Source organism: Mesoplodon densirostris, chromosome 4 (genome assembly GCF_025265405.1).
Source record: "Mesoplodon densirostris isolate mMesDen1 chromosome 4, mMesDen1 primary haplotype, whole genome shotgun sequence".
Classification (NCBI taxonomy): Eukaryota; Metazoa; Chordata; class Mammalia; order Artiodactyla; family Ziphiidae; genus Mesoplodon; species Mesoplodon densirostris.
The window spans coordinates 69262868-69284804 of NC_082664.1; the positions used below are offsets into that span (position 1 = coordinate 69262868).

Here is a 21937-nt window from a genome sequence, read left to right on the forward strand (position 1 = left end):
CACTGGACCACCAGGGAATTCCCCACTTCGTATAACTTGAGGGCTGTCCCCCTAACTTGGTCTGTATAAATGTGAGGAACAGCCCCACTGTTCCTGAAACTAGAGTCGGAATTGGCTAACTGGTCTTGGTACAAGTTGGTATAAAGGATAATCATTAGCACGTAATCTCTCCTGCCCCCAACTGAAATGAGATAAAAACAAGTCTGTTTTTATCTATATAAACTTAACTATTAAAACTTCCTTAAATTGAAGAATAAAATAACAACCAAGTATTTTATTTATAGGAAACAATAATAATAAAGTAGATTATTTTTACTGATGTAGAAAAACTACTCAAGATGTTTAGTGGAAAACAAACAAAGGAATGGGCAAAAATACACCATGCAAACAATGGGATAAAATTATTTACATCAAAGTATAGACAGAAGTAAACATTAAATGAATCATTGTTGCCTTTTATATGCTTAAATCAAAATGTAAAAAAGAGAAAATGTACGAAATACTGTCATGAAAGAAGTACAAGGTATGTGTGTTTTTATACCCTTGTCCTAGTAATACTGGTATATATATCCTAAACTTAACTCTATAAAAGGGGGTGTATCCAAATCTGTAAATAGCTCCTATTTCCCAACATTTAAGGGAAAAAATCTACAACAGTAGACATATGGGTAAAAGACTTGAAAAGCCACCAATAAAAGAGGATATCCAAATGGCCAATAAACATATGAAACAATGTTCAAATGTATTAGTTTATACAACTTATTTGAGGAAATACAACTTAATACCACAGCACAGTACAATTAGACACCTACCACAATGTGAAAATGCAAAAGAGAAAAAGTCATGTGTTGCTGAGGATGTGGATCAACCAGGATTTGCACACCTTCTGGTGTTGGAATTCTAGATTGATAAAACTGCTCTGAAAGTGATTTGTCAGTACAAGTTTCCCCCACTATCCCAAAGTAGAGCATTCCTGTTCATAAGCCAAAATGACATAAAACAAAGATGCAGTTTATCTTTGGACACATCTTGCTAATGATGTACAAAATAAATCAAGATAAAGCGCAAATGATAATAGACACAGTTCAAAGCTATGGGCTTGTTACGGAGCTTGGTGGTGCCTCTCGCTGCTTGGGGGTGCGTGCTACCACTGTAACGGGTCACTGCAAAACAAATGCTGAAGGCTATTTTTTCTTTTTGCCTTTTTTCATAAAGAGTGAAAATTCTCTCTGAATTTTTTCAGTTAGGCTAGCAAAAACAGGTACTAAATGTAGGTCTTTCATAAAAGCGAGGTGGCCTAAAGAGAGCTTTCGAAAAGCAGGGGATAAATGTATTGCTAAAGGGAACATAGCATGCCCCGTGGCCCAGTAATTCCACTCCTTAAAATGTTCATCACAAGACTTGTATAAGAATGTTCATAGTATCATTCCTTTTTTTTTTTTTTTTTTTTTTTTTTTTTGCGGTAGGCGGGCCTCTCACTGTTGTGGCCTCTCCCTCTCACTGCTGTGGCCTCTCCCGTTGCGGAGCACAGGCTCCGGAGGCGCAGGCTCAGCGGCCATGGCTCACAGGCCCAGCCGCTCCGCGGCATGTGGGATCTTCCCAGACTGGGGCACGAACCCGTGTCCCCTACATCGGCAGGCGGACTCTCAAGCACTGCGCCACCAGGGAAGCCCTATCATTACTTTTAATAGCAAAAAACTGGAAACAATTCACATGTTCTTCACCAATAGAATAGATAAATATATTGTGATATTTTAGTGTAAGGAAATGCTGTTTAGCAAAAAAAATGAATAAACTATAACTAGACTAAGCTATAACTAAAAGTGAATAAACTATAACTAAATTTTATGTGGATCACATAAAATTGAAAATTTATAGAAATGATTTCATATATATCAAATTCAAAAATTAACCTAGTGTTTAGAAATCAGGATAGTGTTAATATCCTTTTAGGAGTATCTAGTTAGACTTGGGAAAGGGCACGATGAAAGTTTTTGGGGGTGCTGATGACATTTTATTTCTTCATCTAGGTACTGGTTACATGGGTGTGTTAAAAAAATTGATTGAGCTGTACACTTAGGATGTACTTCAAGAATATCCTTCGCAACATTATTTATAATAATGAAAAATGGAAACATTTCATCATTAGGGAGCTGGTTAAATTAAATAGGTATATACTTTCTGTAGATTATATAATTATTTTATATGATGTTAATCTATATTTATTGCCATAGAATGTTCAAGATACATTAAGTATTGAAAGCAGCTTGTAGTGCAGTACACACACTTTGACCTTTTTTTTTTTTTTTTTTTTAATGAGGGGAGAAGCTGATGTATGTTATTTTCAGATGGAAAATATGGAATGATAAAATCTCAAGTACTAACACTGTTGGTGATAGGATTTGGGGCAATTTGTATTTCTTCTTTTTTTTTAATGTATTTTTTTGGCCAGTTAATTATGTGTTATATGTGATTTAAAAATAAGCAAAATGGTATAAATAGAAAAAGTTATAAATAAAAAATTGGGGCTATTAGAATGAGATAATTATTTCTGGAAATTATAGATGTTTCTACGTGCAGGGGAAGAATGAGAAGATATTAATAACGGATTGTTAAGGTTAGAGAAGTAATGCCTGCAGAGAATATTTGAATTGCTACCAATAACTGTTTGTTCATGTGACTCTGAGGAGTCTAGGAGCCTAATGACTGTAAGCCATGGTAAGAGTTCTCAACATTCAGTGTGAGGGCTTATCTTCTATGGCCCTATATTCTTTGCTTTATCATAATTTTTATAATGGGAAATTATAGGAAAATATTTCTGTATCATTAGTGCCAATGAATAGTTTTAAATATCACTGTGGATATACTTGTTGAGAGCTTAACTCATCTGAAGTTATACTGTTTATTAAGCTCTTTTTTAATGCATACACTTCGTTACCAGAGAATAAAATATGACTTTTTACATATAGTAAAAACTGTTTTCTGGTCTAACTTTTAGTTCTAAAAATGAAATTGACTGTATAGAGTCTCATATGTAGACTTAGAGTCTACTGATACAGACTCTAAGTTATTCACTAGTTTTATAAATATTTAATTTCTAAACAATGTTGATTTTGAAAAGTTTATATAAATAGTAAATATCACTTTTTATTTTCAAAAGCATTCAACTCAGCAGAATTCTGGTAGTTTAAAAAATTGATTTTAATAGAATTTCATTTCAAAGCCCGGGCTTTTGATTTTTAAATCACTTGTAATAATAGTTAATGTACACTTGGGTTTTCCCAATTTTAAAACAAGGAGGGTGGTGCCTAAGTGTTTGGGCTGTCAGGATAACCACACTTAAAATGAGTGACCCACAGTAAACACTCAATAAAAGTTAATTTTCTTCTATCCTTTATAAAATATTTTGGTATATTCTTGTGGGACTTTATCCCTAAGAGAACTTTGGCAGTATTATCAGGAGTTGAAATAATGTGTATGAAACTTGTCTTGTTTTTGTTGTTGTTGTTACTGTTAATTTTTAGAAGAAACCAAAGACACAGAGGCTCCCACAGCACCTCAGAATAGCCAGTTAACGTGGAAGCAGGGCAGACAGCTGTTAAGACAGTGAGTAATGGTTCATTTTCACCTTTCTTTAAGGATCTAGGTATGAAGGTGCTTCTGTTCAGTCACTTTGCAAGTGAAAATTATTTAATGATAATGGGACAATGTGTATAGTTTTCATATTGCTTCTTTTTTGTTTTGTTAGATGCTTGGATCTTTTTAAAGTTTTGTTTCCTCTGAATGTTTCTCAAAACATTTCTCAGAATGATGTTTTTTTCTTATTTGTGGAGTAACATGTCATAAAGACTGTATGTCTTGAAGACCAGAACAAAAACAATAGGGAGTTCATACTTACAGACATTCTCATTTCCATCACTGGAAAATCTACATATTTGGTTTTAAGTGAAATTGTGACTGGCTTAGAGAAGGAATTTAACTGGTTATCAGAAACTTTTCAGAAGTGGCTTGCTAAATCCTGCTTCTACTTGAATTTTTGAGGAAGCTTTTTTTTTTTGAGGAACCTTTTTGATGTTTGAATTCTTTGCCGTATTAGAAGTACTTATGTGGCAAATATTATTGTCTTATCTATTTGTTCTTTTCCCTTGTATTTTGAAAACTTTGGTACTCGCGTACTACTGAAATCTTAGGTAATTCAGCTTTCTCAACTCTAGACATCTTTACCATCACTTCAGTAACCCAGTGAAGTGTGGTCAGACCCTTGATCTTGTTATAACCTAGAACTGCCCTACCTCTGGAATATTCCGTAATCATATTCCACTTTTCTTACTCCAGTTCCCATGTTATTTGTCCTCTGACCTTACTTTGATCTTTAGATCCTTGACTATTTCATTTCCCTTACCTCCTTTACCTATTGTTGGTTTAATTTTTTTTTTTTTTTTTTTTTTTTTTTTTGGGCAGTGAGGTTTTTTTGTTGTTTCTTTTTGTTGTTTCCCTAGCTCCCGCTTAGACCCCATGATCCTTTACCCTTTTGCTGGTACCCTTAACTTTCCTGCTTCCCACTCCTTACCCCCCACCACCAGTCATTTTACTATACCTACCTGCAGTATCCCAGCCCTAATCAGTCTTACTGTCTATTGCTTCTGTTTCTAATTAATTCTTAGAGAAAAATCACAGAATTGTGTGAATGCCAATTCACATTCATGGTTTCCTGTCCAAACATTGCATAGAACCTTTTTCCATATCCCTGGTCATCTCCTTCTCCCATTGCCCTCAGTGAATATTCTGAACTTTTACCACATCTCAGCCCATTCTCCCTTACTCTCATTAGAGCACCTCAAGCTCTACTTCACTGAAAGCATGAAGGCTATCAGGCGAGAGCTGTCTTCACTTTTTGCTTTCCTTTCTGAAAATGTATTTAAACCTCATATTCATCATCTCAGTTTCTAATGTTCCATTCAAAGAAGTATTTATTAATCTGGACAGTTAGTGACTAAAACTCAAACAAATTTCAAAAACAGATTACTGTCTGGAAGGATGCTGGGATAGCTAGCAGAGTTGAGGGAAGTGCTGATTAACTGAGTGTTAGAAACTTAAGAGCTAGTGTATCACTGAAGATTTCTCAGAGACTGGAAACATCCAGAATATGTTCTTATTCTCTGGTGTTCTGCTCCTCTGTGTATCAGTTTTATTCTTTTCTACTGAAAACCACTTTTCTCCAGGTGGCAGGGGATCCCTTATTTTAGTCAGAATAATTTCTGAGGATTGGATTTGTCTTGACTTGATCAAATAACTGCCCACGAGTCAGTTATTTTTACCTGGGTTGTTAAGATCTTGACAGTTCCTTTAGACCACATGGCTAGAGTGTGGTGGGAGTTTTTTCCTCAAAAGAGGATCGCGTTTTTTAGAAGAGTATGATGGATATAGAGAAATCAGTTGCACAGTATTTCTCTCATAAATGCCTAATCCCATTGCCTGGCTTTATATTGTGTCTCTTCTCATCTTTCTGTAACAGTAGTTTATCTTCATAGTCTTCCTTATTCATTTCTCAACTGTCTAGTTTGTTCTCCATTTTGATATTCCCCTGAAGCTTCTATCACAAACATATTTATGAGACCCTTTTTGTTCATATTGATCTTTTGGAAATATTTGACATTAACTCTTCATTTCTTTTTGAAACTCTGTTTTTCTTACTTTCATGAAGCTACTTTCTGCTTTTTTTTACCCTCATTTGTCAAGTTCTTTCTTTTAATTTTCCTTTGAGTTTCTTATTCTTCCAGCCCTTTAGATGTTTGTGTCCCCAGGTTTTGTTTTTACTTATGCTTTTTCTCTGGGTAACTTCATTTAAATCCATGGCTTCAGATATCCCCAAACACTAATGACTCCCAAATCTGTATACCCAGTCGAGTCCCTTCTGAGCTTTTGACCTTCTTACCACTGTGCCTAATAAATGTTATCACTTTCATAGACACTACTTGATTATTTGATAGGTACCCTCTAAACCATATTCTGACCCTTTATTTTTCATTTTATTCAGTAGAACCACCTTGCAACCATCCCAGCTGGAAACCTGAAAATTTTGCAAAGTTCTTATATCTTCTTTTATTCTACTGCCGTATTTACTTGTGTACCAAGTCCCTAAGATATTTTATTTTTCTCACATTTCTCCTCTTCTCTAGTTTTAATTCTTGCTGTGTTAGTGTCCTAACCAGTCTCCCTGTCTTTAGCTTTCACTTAAAAATCCTCTGTTATTTCGTCAGCAACATATAAAAAGAAACAAAAAAAGCTTCTTTTTAACATCTTCCCTTAGCCTGTCAAATACTTTAGGAAGAAATTTTTAAATTTGTCACACAAAGCCGTTCATGACCCATTATCTATACTTATGTCATGATTCAGTCCCTTTCTTCTTTTTCAGTCTCATCCTAGATCCTCGGTTAGGTACCCTGGTTTAGATAACAAGGAAAGTTTGAAAACCACGGGACTGTAGGACTGCTATAAGACCTTAGATCCTAGAAGGAGAACTAATCTATCCATCAACCTCTGGCTAAGAGCCAGGGTTTAAACGTAGCATGTCATTGTTCTGAGGTTTAGTTCTGTTCATCCTTTACCACTTTCTGGAATTTTTTTTTTTTTAAGTAATATATGTCATCAACTCCTAAAAGTTTTTTTAACACTCTAGGTCTTTTTAGGCTTCAGGATAATTGGCCCTTAATTAGTGTTAGCCATCTATATGCTTTTTTAATTAAACTATGGTTTTTAATTGGACTTTTTTTTTTTTTTGGTAGAACTGGAACTAGTCTAGAGAAAAGAAAGTTACTGAGACAAAGGAAAAGTAAATTTTATAGGATTATGGATTTTTCTAAAATTCTTTGATGTGATTTTGATTTAACAAGTTTGCATGTATTAACAATATGTGGGATTTAATATTTTTAATTTTCTCTTATAGATATCTTCAGGAAGTAGGTTACACAGATACAATATTAGATGTACGGTCTCAGCGGGTAAGATCATTACTTGGACTATCTAATTCAGAACCAAATGGATCAGTAGAGACAAAGAATTTAGAACAGATCCTGAATGGAGGTGAATCTCCTAAGCAAAAAGGACAAGAAATCAAAAGGTATGACCTATACTTATAGGTTAACATTGTTTATATAACAGATATTATGAATTTCTTTAGCTTCTTGTTATTGCTGTTAACAGTTATTGAAGCATGTAGAGTTCAGATTTAAAGATTACCCCCCATCCCCCAAATGGTACCATGGACAAAGAAACTTTTTATTTGGGTGCTTTTTAAATTTATTTATCTTGGGGCTTCCCTGGTGGTGTGGTGGTTAAGAATCCGCCTCCCAGTGCAGGGGACCCGGATTCGAGCCCTGGTCTGGGAAGATCTCACATGCCGCAGAGCAACTAAGCCCGTATGCCACAACTACTGAGCCCCTGTGCCACAACTACTGAAGCCCGCATGCCTAGATCCCATGCTCCGCAACAAGAGAAGGCACCGGAATGAGAAGCCCACGCACCATAACGAAGAGTAGCCCCCGCTCGCCACAACTAGAGAAAGCCCGCATGCAGCAACGAAGGCCCAACGCAGCCAAAAATAAAATAAATAAATTTATTAAAAATATATATTAAATTTATTTATCTTGGGACTTCCCTGGTGGTCCAGTGGTTAAGACTCCATGCTCCCAGTGCAGGGGGCCCAGGTTCTATTCCCTGGTCAAGGAACTAGATCCCACATGCCACAACGAAGATCTCACATGCGGCAGCAAAGATCCCGCATGCCACAACTAAGACCCGGTGCAGCCAAATAAATAAGTAATTTTTTTTAAAGATTTATTTATCTTAAATTTTGATGCCAAGAGAATGACTGTAGTTCTGAAATAGGTTCAAAATTAAAATTTGAGGGTGATTTCATGTAGTTCAGAGTTATTTTAATGTCTTGATCTTTAAATTTTTGTTAGAGTATTTTCAGTAAATTATAATACTATGTAATTAGAATAGTAATGGTTGTTTAGACACTGGTGTTAAAGAAACAAGGCTTTGGGGCTTTCCTCGTGGTGCAGTGGTTGGGAGTCCGCCTGCCGATGCAGGGGACACGGGTTCGTGCCCCGGTCCGGGAAGATCCCACATGCCGCGGAGTGGCTGGGCCCATGAGCCGTGGCCGCTGAGCCTGCGCGTCCGGAGCCTGTGCTCCGCAACGGGAGAGGCCACGACAGTGAGAGGCCTGTGTACCGCAAAAAAAAAAAAAGAAGAAAGAAAAGAAACAAGGCTTTGCATTGTGTTTGGACTCAGAAAGCTACCAGATATACTTTAAAATTTAATGTCTTTATTGATAGAGTTCACATACCATAAAGTGCGCCCACTTGAAGTATATAAGTTTAATAGTTTTTAAGATAGTCACAGAGTTGTTCAGCCGTCACCACAATCTAAGTTTTGAAAATTTTCATTACTCCATAAAGAAACTTCGTACTCGTTAGCTGCCACTCCCCATTCTTTCCCATACTCCTCCCACTCACCAACCCTAGGCAACCATTAATATACTTTCTGTATCTATAGATGTGCCTATTCTAGATATTTTATGTAAATGGTTATTTTGTGAGTAGCTTCTTTTACTTAGTGTAATATTTTTAAGATTCATCCATGTTATAGCAAGTGTCAGTAATTCATTTCTTCTTATTGCCAAATAATATTCTTTTCTATGGATATACCACATTTTGTTTATCCATTCCTTGTCCAATTGATGGGCATGTTGATTGGTTCCACATTTTGGAATAATGAATAATGCTACTTTGAACATTGTTCTGCAGGTGTGGACATATGTTTTCAAGTCTCTTGGGTTTATACCTAGGAGTGGAATTGCTATGTCATACAGTAACTCTGTGTTTACCTTTTTGAGGAATTTCCAAACTCATTTCCAAAGTGGCTGGACTATTTTACATTCCCATCAGAAATGTATAAGAATTCTGATTTCTCTACATCCTCATTAACACTTGTTTTCTGTGTACCAGATACACTTTTGATTATAGCACAGATTTGATAAATGCAAGCTGTCAAGCAGGTGGAACTTTTTTTTCATTTTTTACCATTAGATATTACCTTGAATTACATAGGTTGGAAGGACAAAGAAAAGAAAGAGAGTGGAAAAAACCAGAATGAATTCATTAGTTTGGTTAGAGCTTAAGAAGTTAATAATACGTACAGTTTATAAACTAGCATTGTTTCATCCCTTAGATATATTTTATGACATCATGCAGTTATTTAAAACATGTTGATGACTTTCAAGTTAACATAAGCCTTTAGTTTAGGGGTTTTATTTTTGAGAAATAAGGTCTCTTTAATAAAAACAATTTGACATCTAACAGAGCCCTTGTTTTCTTTACTCTGGATTTCAGGAATCATAGAGCTTTCATAGCTTTAGAGAAAAAGCAAGGATATTACTATGTTATCTTAAACTAAACTTGTCAGCTAACCAGGCTAAGTAGTTCTTAGGATTTATAAATACTTTAGAGGAACACAGTTTACTATATCACACCTGAATCTGAATTAAAAATCCACAACAGACGGTATCTTCTCCTTGTAAAGCTTCTTCCCTTTGCAAGATTAAGAGTTTAATAGTTTTTTTTTTTTCTGTTGTGGTAAAAAACACATAACATGAGATCTGTCTTAATAAATTTTAAGTGTATGATGTAGTGTTGTTAACTGTAAGCACAATATTGTAGAGCACTTCTCTAGAACATTTTCATCTTTCATGACTGAAACGCCATACCCATTGAATAGCAACTCCCTATTTCCTCCTCCCCCCAGCCCCTGGCAAACAACATTTGACTTTCTGTTTCTACGAATGACTACTTCAAATACTTTATATATATTTATGTAATATATGAATACTTTATATAAGTGGAATTAATACAGTATTTGTCCTTGTGTGACCGGCTTATTTCACTTAACATAATGTCCCAAGGTTCATCAGTGTCATAGCATATGACAGGATTTCCTTCTTTTTTATGGCTGAATAATTATTGAATGTATTTACCACATTTTCTTTATCCATTTATCCGTCCACAGACATTTAGGTAATAATTGTTTTTAATCAATGTGATTTCCTTCTTAATGAGTATAGCTGTATATTGCGAGTCTGTACTAATGTAGGTGTGTATGGTTCAGCTATGATCAGGGCCTTTGAAAATTCCTAAGAAATATGAAAATGACCTAACATGTTGATAGAGGTGTCAACAAAAAGATGTTTATCGTATTCTCATTTATAACAAAAAATTTGAAGCAGTCTCCATGTTCAACAGTAGAAGAATGGTAAATTGTAGATGATATTATTAGAGACAGTATGCTTAATGGTTTAGAATAGGAACTCTGAAGACAGACTAGGTTTGAATCTGGACTTTGCTGCTCACTAGCTGTGACTTTGGGCAGGGTACTTTACCTTCCTGTTTCCTTGGTTTCCTTGGTTTCCTCATTTGTAAAATGGTAATGATAGGTTGATGTGAAGAAGAAATGAATTAATGTAAGGCATTTGGAACAATGCTTGGTACATAATAAGTGTTAGCTATGATGAAATATTGCTTATCCAGTTGAAATGTGACCCAATCAAGAGTAATATTTACTAGATTCTGCTGAGTAAATGTTACTGTTGTCTTTCTTGGTTTATTCTTTGGTTTATTGTAGGGGGATGTTGTGGGTATATAGTGTATCATATCACACAGCCTCCACCTTATAAGGATTCATTGGGGAAGAGAGTTCTGATAGGTCTTGTAACTGAAAAGGTGTGCTGCTTCTTAGTGATTGGTCTGATTTACCTTTGAACCTCCAGTAGTTGCTCTCTTTCTTTTTACTCTGACTGTTTGGAATCTTGCCATATTTGTGGGTTTCCCTTATCTCTAGAAAACACTGACTCTTTTTTACCCTTTTACTTACGAACCTTACTCTTGGCTTCATTCTGTTTTCCCTTCATCTGGATATATAATTTTTAAAATTCTGTTGATTGCTTTTCATTGAATGAGAAAGGATAGTAAATAAATAGTTGACAAAGAAAAAAATTATTATAAAATTCCATAGATGTAGATGTCCACTTAAGCATGTGGATTAAAGGCAGATTTACTTGTGTGCCTTCTGGAACCTCTGTTAAAATATCAGTTAAAGACATTTTAAGACACATTGGTTGACACATAAGGACAAAAAATTGAATATATAGAAAGAATGAGAGGATATACAGTCCATCAGATAGGGAGAACTTAATAATTTTGGAAGCTGGAAAGAAGAAAAGGAACAAGCCAATTCAAGTCCCAAAATGCCAGTAAAGTTCCAAAAGCTAAGGAGTTAGAGGTATCAGGTATATCTGGAGTCAGGTTTAGAGGGGGTTATTAATAGAGAATTAGTTTCAAGTTTATGTAAGAGGCAGTTAGAATCTCAAACCCCCTCTCTAATCCTGTGTAGCCGCTTGAACATCCCTCCCCTATCCCAAAGAATGTTGGTATATTTTCTGGTGAATTCCAGTGATTGCTGATTTCTTAAGAAAACAAGCAACTGTAGGGTGGACTACTATACTGAAGACAGGAGCATTATCTGAAAATCTCTAGCTGAACGGTGAGATTCCCTGTTTCCTTCTACTTGGCTTCAGGTATGTTGGCAGCTGGTCTTAAATCCCTTTCAGGCAGGAATATGATCACATTAATAGAGAAGACCTTATGATCCGACAGTTGGGATCTGCCAGCAAAATGGCTGGGACTCTGCCCTGTTGTTATACAGAAGTGAAGCTAGCTACTTTGACAAGCCTCACCCATGTACACAATATATCCAATTAGTTTTTCTGTGCCTCACTGTTAAATATTAACAGTTAAGGAAAGACTTTAATATGAAAATTGGAGACCAAAGGAACCAAACATAAAAAAGGAACTCAGAGAAAAGAGGGAGCAGAAGACTTTCAAAACTATAATTACTCTTCTGAGAGGACTGAGAGAAGATAATATGTCTATAAAACAGTAATATGTTATTGTATACGGTTCAGTAAGAGATCAGAAAAGAGCTAATAGAAATTTTAAAGTGTGATTTAAATAATTTTCATGTAAGACTTGGGAGATAAAAGACTCTCCCAGAAAAGAGAAAAGGGGAAAAAAAGTAAGACTGAAAAGAGAGGAAAATCTAAAGATCAGTCCAAGAGGGACAACATCTGAATAGGAGTTTCAAAAAGAGAACAGGTAAGCTGGTGTTGAAAAAATTTTTTAAAGAGTAATTTTAAAAAAATTCTGGAATATATTTATAGAATGTGTTTCCAAGGATGTTTGTTTCCACATTGAAAGGATTTCTCCCAGTTACACTATAAAGTTAATTTTTAAAAATCTATACAAAGGCCATCATTGTGAATGCTAAAAAGAAAACATCTCAAGAGAAACAGCATGGTAGCTTGCAAGTAGGGCGAAGTCTCAGACCCTTCACAGTCCATGGTTGCTTTAATTTCTATTTTCCTAAAGACTAATGATGTTGAGCATCTGTGTATGCCATCCACATATCTTTTGATACAGGATCTGTTTGAATAATTTCCCCATTTTTTCATTGTTTTATTTGTTATTGTTGAGATTTAAGTGTTCTTTATATAGTCCTTCATTAAATGTGTGACTTGCAAATATTTTGTCCCAATCTATAGACTTTTCTTTAAATTCTCTATAGTGTCTTTCAAAGAGCAAAAGTTTTTAATTTTGGGAAGTCTGATTCATCTTTCTTTTATTTATTTAATTTATTTAATTTATTTTTTTTGCGGTACGCGGGGCTCTCACTGTTGTGGCCTCTCCTGTTGCAGAGCACAGGCTCCGGATGCGCAGGCCCAGCGGCCATGGCTCACGGGCCCAGCTGCTCTGCGGCATGTGGGATGCTCCCGGACCGGGGCACGAACCCGTGCCCCCTGCATTGGCAGGCGGACTCTCAACCACTGCGCCACCAGGGAAGCCCTGTTCTTTCTTTTATTGATTGTGCTGTTTGACTTTTAAACCTTGTACATGTATTGTTGTGATCAAATACAATTTTTAAAACCTGAAACGTGAGTTCTCACTTTAGAGACAGGAACTTCTATCCAAGGAACAATAATACTTTATCAAAGTTCAAAACAAAACTCTCATGTGTTAAATTTTCTATTATTTATTTTTCTATCATTGATGTGCCAATTTTGTCAAATATTTTCTTTGCCTTTCATTTAATCCCCAGATATCGAGACGTATTACTAATGTTGAACTGAAAAGTATGTGTTTTGTTATTGTGGTAGTTTTTTGTTTGTTCTTACTAATTTGCACTTGAAAAACACATCTCTTTCTACATTCAGTGTTGATACAGGTCCTAGAACCATGTGCTGGATTAGGCAGAGTATAATAGACCTATTAAAACCCTATGTCTGGGATGAAGTGAGAGTGGCACGGACATATACACACTACCAAATGTAAAATAGATAGCTAGTGGGAAGCAGCTGCATAGCACAGGGAGATCAGCTTGGTGCTTTGTGACCACCTAGAGGGGTGGGATAGGGAGGGTGGGAGGGAGACGCAAGAGGGAGGAGATACGGGGATATATGTATATGTATAGCTGATTCACTTTGTTATAAAGCAGAAACTAACACACCATTGTAAAGCAATTATACTCCAATAAAGGTGTTTAAAAAATGTCTGAATTGTATTATATCCTTAATTTGGACTAAGAACCAATCAGGGAGGGAAAAAAATCCTAACTTTTAGACTATTATTCTTTTTGTTACCATGTATTGTTCGTATTGGTAAGGATATTTGAGATCATCTAGTTTAACCCCCCCCCCCCCCCCCAGTTTACAGGTAAAGAAGTCGAGGCCAAAAGGTTTAAGTGACTTGGCCAAATTCAAGCAGCTAAGTCAGTGGAAGAGTTGAGACTTTCATTATGAGAGTCTGTGTTCAGCTGAAGCTTTCACCGTTCTGTTGCAGCCTCTGTTTTTAGACATTTAACCAACTATTTGAAAACCTTTTTTGTACATAGAGGAGGAATTCAGATTATAGTTTTAAAATGACTTCGTAAGAGATAAAAATAGATTATCACTGTTACCTATTATATGAGTGGTTCTGAAACACTTCAAAGTTGTTTTTTTTTAAGTAGTTTTTCTTTTTCCCCCTTAAGTATTTATTTATTTGGCTGCACCGGGTCTTAGTTGTGACATTTGGAATCTTTTACTTGTGGCACGCAAGCTGTTAGTTGTGGCATGCGGGATCTAATAGTTCCCTGGCCAGGGATCGAACCCGAGCCCCCTGCATTGGGACCACCGAGTCTTAACCGCTGGACCACCAGGTAAGTCCTGAAAGTATTTCTTTAGTATATTAATAATCCTGTTTTCTAGGTAAGGAAATCTGTAAAATGGATTGGAATGTTATATATCTGATTTACCATAACTTTAAATCTGAGCAGCCCGATAAATTAAAGTTCGGTTTGTTTGTTTTTTGCGGTACGCGGGCCTCTCACTGTTGTGGCCTCTCCCGTTGAGGAGCACAGGCTCCGGACGCGCAGGCTCAGAGGCCATGGCTCACGGGCCCAGCTGCTCCGCGGCATGTGTGATCTTCCCAGACCGGGGCACGAACCCATGTCCCCTGCATCGGCAGGCAGACTCTCAACCACTGTGCCACCAGGGAAACCCCTAAAGTTCGGTTTTAGTCATAAACATTTGCACCAAGCTGTAAGAGGTTGTAGAACTATAAGAAATGCTGAGTTTAAGTTGCTTGCTCATGATGGCTTTATTTTGAGAAATAATAGCACATTTGAGTGCCTAATACTATAGGGTTTTTATTTTGATGCAGCAATTACTTAAAGTATTTTCATTGTAGAAACTTAACAACTACTTTTATTGATACTTTAACTGTAGAACATAAATGATCTTTCAAAACATTTTTGTAGAATATTTAGATAATACATCATAAGTAAGTTTTCATTTGAATCTCTCTTACTACCTTCAAGTACTATTTTAAAATAGGAGACAGAAAGAAATATTAGAATTAATCATTGGAATATTTTGATTCATCATTTTTCCTCTCTTACAGGCCTTCTGGTGATGTTCTTGAGACATTCAATTTCTTAGAAAATGCTGATGACAGCGACGAAGAAGAGGAAAATGACATGATTGAAGGCATCCCAGAAGGAAAAGACAAACATCGGATAAATAAACACAAAGTAAGAATTCAATTTTCTATTCTTATTAGGTAAAATATATGTAGTCATGTATTTGGAATAGAAAATTTCAAGATGTCTTTTGTTACATTGGGAGTGATTGATTATTTTTTATTATGTCACTTGAAAGTTTTATATAGTCAGTTCTTATTGAATTAACCTACACATAGTAGAAATTATTTGCTGTATTATAAATGGCAAGAAAGGGTCTGTTTTTATAGGACTAGTCCAGTGATTTGAAACTTTTTTTTAAAAAGTTACATCCTTTCCACTCCTGTCACAATTAAGAATCACTGCTGAAGTCTCTCTCTTCCTGTACAGTAAACAAGTGGTAAATTGTAACTGAAGTGGGGTGGCACTCCCACCCTGGGTGAGGGAGTAAACTAAGAATTGTAAATATACGTGTCAACACTCTCATTGTTTGTTAAGGATTAATAAAAATTTGCTTTTGCTCATAACCTAAGAAACAGGTTTATGTATTTTAGTGTTGATGAAGGTTAGCTGTAAGAGCAAAAGTAGATTAAATGATCCATGTGTGAATTGTCATAGTAGTGTACAGTATTTCAAGTATGTTTTTTAAAGAAAAAAAGTGGATGGGTTCTGTTGTGGTTCTTTGGGATTTTACAGTAATATGGGGAAAACGCCAGTGTTTCTCAGAAGCTTCCAGTCTATAAAAGCAGTTTTCAACCTTTCTGCCAAATTTCATGTGTGTAACACACTCATATGTGGAGCATAGGTGAACAGAGATTTTGATCCTTCCCTATTTTTTTGTTCTGGGAAGCACTACTATAAATACCACAGCTGTTGACTTGCATTAATGTCCTTATTAACTATGCCATATCCTTATACGTTACGGACTACCTGTGCAGTTCTCAGTGAATGAGGTCAATTCAACACAACATATTAGAATGTAAGTTAGTGCATGGGTCTTTTGGTACCTGTGAATCTATTGTAATTAGAGAAGTTCTTTGTAAGAATCATCATACTTGAAGATTAAGATTTTAACCATTCTTATAACCACATTGCTTGCATCACATTTTATAACAGTGTTCACACAGCACTGTTGACAACCATTTATCTAGGGTATAATTTGGGATTGGTGAACTATGTGGAAAATCTAAAATTTTGAATCTAATCTAAAAATGGGAGTGCAAATGTAAAGATAATTGTGTAAAAACATAAAGGACTCCTTTACAGTTTAGCATAAAGGTAATTCTTGGCTTATGTTCTGTTTACAGATAGGTAATGAAGGTTTAGCTGCTGACCTAACCGATGATCCTGATACTGAGGAAGCACTGAAAGAATTTGATTTTTTAGTGACTGCTGAAGACGGTGAAGGAGCTGGAGAAGCACGGAGTTCAGGGGATGGCACAGAATGGGGTAAGGTGATAAAGAAATGGGGGTGGGAAATCATCTAGCCCTTAAAGTTGTATTTTATTAAATATAATATGTGGAATGTGTATATCTGAATGTATGATGGCAGTTAAACTGAGAGCAAAGAGAAGAGTGGTATTGAATAATTTCAGAGTATTTTGCACCAATTTATTTAGATTTGGTGACTAAACTTTAATATATGGCTTTTGGTGGATTTTGATTTTTGAAATTTATCTTGATTTAAAGTTGAAATATTTAGTCAATTTAGAGATCCAATTCCTTTCTTCTTAGCAGATTTTTTTAAAAAGCATGTATACAGTTTTAAACATTCCTATGATTTAATTTGGTAATGAATCTGGGTTTCAAGAAGATAACTCTTTTCAGTATGCCTGTATGGTATTATCTGATTTATTGCTAGGAAGTAATAAAGCTACTAATCTTGAATTATAGCTCCTATATTGAGCAAGATTTATTGAAGTATTAAACTTCATTACATGTAATATTCAGTGTACAAATGCATTAGAGCCTAGCCTTTGGAAGTGATACCTACTGCTAATAATAATCCAGCCATAACTAAAAGGGATAAAACAGTTCTATTTATACAGGGTTTAAAAACCCCATTAGAAAGTAAAATAAAAGTGTACGAAGTATTTTAAGATAATAGCTGAGGTCCAGTATGTTATTCCTATTAAAAATGTTCATTTAATCATCATTTAATATCAACATGTTACCTGGTAGGGAGAACTCAAATTGTGTTTACAGAGCTTTATTGGAGAAGGTTACTAAGTACCTTAATGCATATTTCACATGAATACCAAAGTTGCTTAGTTACTAACAAGGGGAATTATCACTAGATTTTTAAAAACTACTTTGTTAATAAGGAAACACTCTTGGATTTTTTTTTAATGCCTCATTTATTTATTGAAGCTGAATATTGCTAACAGCAGGAGAGACAAGACCTAATATAATGTTTATTGACTATCCTGATACAAATTGAGTACTTAAAAGATCTGAATTTTGTTATCAGCTTTCTCATTGTTTATGATTCTCAAGCATTGTTTTCAGATCTTTACTGCTGTCTTCTAAGGGGAAAGAGGAGACATACTAATTGAAAATATCAAAAAGTTCCACAATTACTTTCTAGACTTTGAATATACATTTTTGTAATTACTATTTGAAAATAGCTATGTTATAGAAATTTTCCCTTCTTAAGAATTAGCTTTGCTCAAGAGCAAGAATTAACCTTGCTCCAGAAAAGTAAAAGTATGTTTTCTTCTAACTTCTCTGTGCAACCCATTCAAAGTTGGAAATACCTTATTTTTTTCCAAAAGTTTCTAAAATACTGTTTATTTTTTTCTGGATTTTAAAATAATTATATAAATATATTTAAATTGTATAAATACATAATTATTTTATAATTCCTGTGTTTTTTAGGAGGTTTAGAACCCACAGATACATGTGAAGAAGAAAATTAAAAATCACCTGTAACACTGCTATATAGAGAGAATCATGGTTAATATTTATATCTATCTTTAACAAGGATTTTGCTGCGTGCTGATTTATAAACCACAGTTTCCACTTAATATATTATTCTTCTGCAACATCATTTTCAATAACTGCATAGTATTCTTGATGGAATATGTTCCACTATTTCTTTAACTCTGCTGTACCGTTGCACATTTAGATTATTTTTATTAAAGAAAAAAAAGATCAAAAGCAGTTTTCAAACATCTGTATAGCTAAATCTTGGCACATATCCATTCCTATTTTCTTCACCTAAAATTGCTGGAAATTTAACTGTCCATCAGAAGAATATATAAAAATTTCAGGAATGTAATTTGTATAAAATGGCATTATTTCTATAATAAAAGTACTATATTATGTGCAGTTGATTGGTCCTTCTGTCCAGAGACTTCTGACTATAGGGCAGAGTTTCAAGAGAGGACCTAATTAGTGTGAATGACAAGTGTCAGATACTTTATTTACTTTTACTGTTAATATTTGAGAGTGACCTGAATCTTCTTGTGTAATTGGAAGTAACCGACAAAGTCTCTTCCTTCTGGACAAGTCTAAAACACCTTTAAAGCATTCTAAGTTCTTGAGAAGGAAAGGACTCTGTTAAGAACAAAATGGTTCAAGTAGTTTCTTTCCTTAAGAAATGAAAACTATCAAAGGATCTATGCAGTGATTTTGAATTTATCATTTTTACTCAACAGGTGTCATACTCAGTTTTTTTCAAAACAGAGGCTGGATATACAAATACCCCTTTATATTTATTTAATTCATTTACTTAAAATTTGAATTTACTTACAAATGGGAAGGTGATGCTTTTCAGATTTAAATTACTGGGTAAAGGACACAGTTGTTGTTGTTTTTTAAAGTAAACAGTCTGTCATAATGAAACATCCCAATATTCACCCACATTGGATAATCTGTGTTATTTTTTATTTTGTATACTAGCAGTCTACTCGGGTACCTAATTTTGAATGCTTTTATCCTATGAAACCACTGCTTTTAGAGAGCTTTTAAATCTTTTTCTTCTGTCATCTACAATAGGTAGTCTGGGTTTAATTTTAGTAGTTTTTACTTCTTGGCATAATCAGAAATATTGTGAGCATTTCTAATTTTGGTATTTCTCTCATGGAGACTAGGCATTTTAAGGTTGTGTAGTTATTGTCTCCTACACTTTGAAACTGTGGTCTGTAGAATATATAGGACTACAAAATACCAAATGTTTGTATTTAAATATAATGAATAAAGTACTGAATATTTGCATAAAGTTAGTTACCAATTTATGCTATATTAAGTAGATTTGTATAATTCCTTTGCTTTGGTAGTTAGAATCACCATAACAAAATTTTAGGCCTTTGTGGTTTTGAGTTGTCAAGGGTCATTTTTTTGGTGCATATTTGTGTTTTCTTTTAAACAAGAAAGTTCCCGCAACTGAGTCAATCTCATTTCTTGGTATTTTTTTTCCCCTAGATTTTTTAAAAACAATTAATATGTAGAAGATTATGCTGCTTCCCTTTTGCTCTTAACTATTTCTTATAAGTAATATCAAATCAGCTGTTACCTACCAGGCAAGTTTCAGGATGTTTGTGCACATATGCATTCACCAACCTTTTCTTTGCACTGCCTTAAGTTTACCTTTGTTTTCTAGATTTGAGGTTACCTTGCAAGTAGTATTTGTATTTTTCTTAAGCTTATCCTTTTTTATTCCCTTTGCTTTTTCACTTCACTACCCTTTGCTACTCCAGTTAGAGCTATGCACAGATTTATTTTTCTACAAAGGTCTTTTAAAAAACTTATTAAACTTTACTGTTTTATCTAACTTCTGTGTAAACTATATACCACTTAAATTTTTTGTTGCTTCTGTGAGATTTAACAAAGTTTGCTCAAAATTTGTCACTTTTAAAAATAAGAATTGTTAGTTTTATTAAGATGAGTACAAGCGATTCTTTAGATTACATTTTTTCTTAGAGTATTTGATAAGATGACAGAACGGATTCCTGATATAGCATTGTTTTCATGATTAGAGTACATGAAAAGTAGATTTTCTCTTTAAATCATTACTACATCTGTATTACAAACAGTATTACAGTTTGCAGATTTGACAAATAATCGTGTAAATTTCAGGCTTGAACAACCTAGTTTCAGGTAATTCAAGTTAGCAAATTTTTGGATTTAGCTTTTTACATACTGACTACCTAAGATCATAGTACCATAGGGAGAAAGTGATGACAATTATAGTAGGAAAAGCTCAAGGTACAGTAAATTGAATTTCTATGTACCTTTGGCTTGCGGGATCATGATTCCTCAACCAGGGATCAAACCCGGGCCCCGGCAGTGAAAGCGCCGAGTCCTAACCAATGGACTGCCAGGGAATTTCCCTGTGTACCATTTAAATATGAGAATTTTTTATGTTTACTACATACAACTATCTATAAGGAAAAAAGGCTTTTTTTAATGTCCACTGTATAGATGCAATCAGTGAGTCCTAGGGAGTTTATAAGGCTTGTAAGCCAGAATATAATGAGTTAACAAAAATTTTTCAAGTATGTTTTCTCTAAAATCTTCCTCTTATGTCAATCTTCTTGATTGACTTAGCCTATGTGTTTTGGTATAATTTTTATTTAATAACAGGGTTAAAAAAACTCTTAGTTGTTCTTTAACAAAATGTTAAACTTCCTAATAATAGCTTTCAACTTAAACAGTAAGTTTAAAACTTAAAGTATGGAAAAGCCTTTAATGCCTAAAATAATTCGAATAGACATATTTTTATTCTGCTTCTTTTTAATGCTGTTTTTCCTTTAGTTTACTATAGGGTAAATTTATTCCAGGCACAAGTATTTACTTAAAACAAATACGGATTTGTTTATTCAGCTAAAATAGCTGAAGTATCATCCTTAGCAGATGTACAGCAATGTATGTTTTCACTTCTCCATACTTGTCACTGCTTTTATCTTACCCTAAAAATATCAGCTCTTAAAAAGTTCTTCAGTGGAATTTGAGTTTTGTTTTTTTGTTTTTTTTTGCTAATCTTAGTTGTAGACCAATGGAAGAAGGTAATGAGATGTTGAACTGTTTGGGTGGGGTGGGGGCAGAGGTGGGATTCTCTGAATGCTTTGTATGGATTATTCGAAACATTGTAGTTTGGAATATATGTATGTATTATATTGGACTAGAATGCCTCTCCATTAGTACAGTTATTTTGTGCATGCAGAATCAATGTGACAGAAGGTGCATGAATATTTTCATCAATAAAATGGCACTGACCTTTCTAGCTTGCACTTTTATGAGTAGTTCGCATGTAATTCATTCATTTGCTTTTATGATGCTGGCTGAATAATTTTTTATTAACATTTTTATAAAGATGCAGTGATCTATTTTTGTATAACATTAGATTTCTAATGTCAGTCCATTGTAAGAATATCAGTTATTGAAAGAATAATAACCTTCAAATTTGTGATTCATAGAAATGAAGCACCATTTAACTTTTGTTAGTGGTATTAAATGTTTAGAAACTTATTAGATGAGCTTTTAGAGTTTGAGTTGTGAATACCAAAACTGAGACTGCACCTTTAAAGTACTTTGAATATATGCTATTAGTACATTTTTATTATGATTATATAAAACTATAACAGTTTACTGCCAAGAGCTTGCATTGCCAACTGCTGATTTTTTTTCTTTTAATAATATGCTGCATGTAGATAAAGATGACCTCTCCCCAACTACTGAGGTTTGGGATGTAGACCAGGGACTAATAAGTAAACTGAAGGAACAGTACAAGAAGGAACGAAAGGGGAAGAAAGGGGTAAAGAGTAAGTGCAGATTCTATTATAATTTTTGTATACCAATCTTTGAGAAAAAAAAATTTCTTCAGTTC

General features: G+C 34.5%; 1 protein-coding gene across 4 annotated transcripts in view; it reads left to right on the forward strand.

Moving 5' to 3' along the window:
* STRN3 (striatin 3) overlaps nucleotides 1–21937 on the forward strand; it is a 106032-nt gene that overhangs the window by 53555 nt on the left and 30540 nt on the right. For 2 of the 4 annotated variants that reach the window (XM_060096348.1, XM_060096351.1), the window contains exons 4-8: nucleotides 3525–3606; nucleotides 6947–7120; nucleotides 15051–15180; nucleotides 16416–16557; nucleotides 21762–21872. In XM_060096348.1, coding sequence (XP_059952331.1) covers nucleotides 3525–3606; nucleotides 6947–7120; nucleotides 15051–15180; nucleotides 16416–16557; nucleotides 21762–21872 — 639 coding nt within the window. The remainder of the gene's footprint in view (nucleotides 1–3524; nucleotides 3607–6946; nucleotides 7121–15050; nucleotides 15181–16415; nucleotides 16558–21761; nucleotides 21873–21937) is intronic. The other 2 variants (XM_060096350.1, XM_060096352.1) reach the window with 1 other exon arrangement.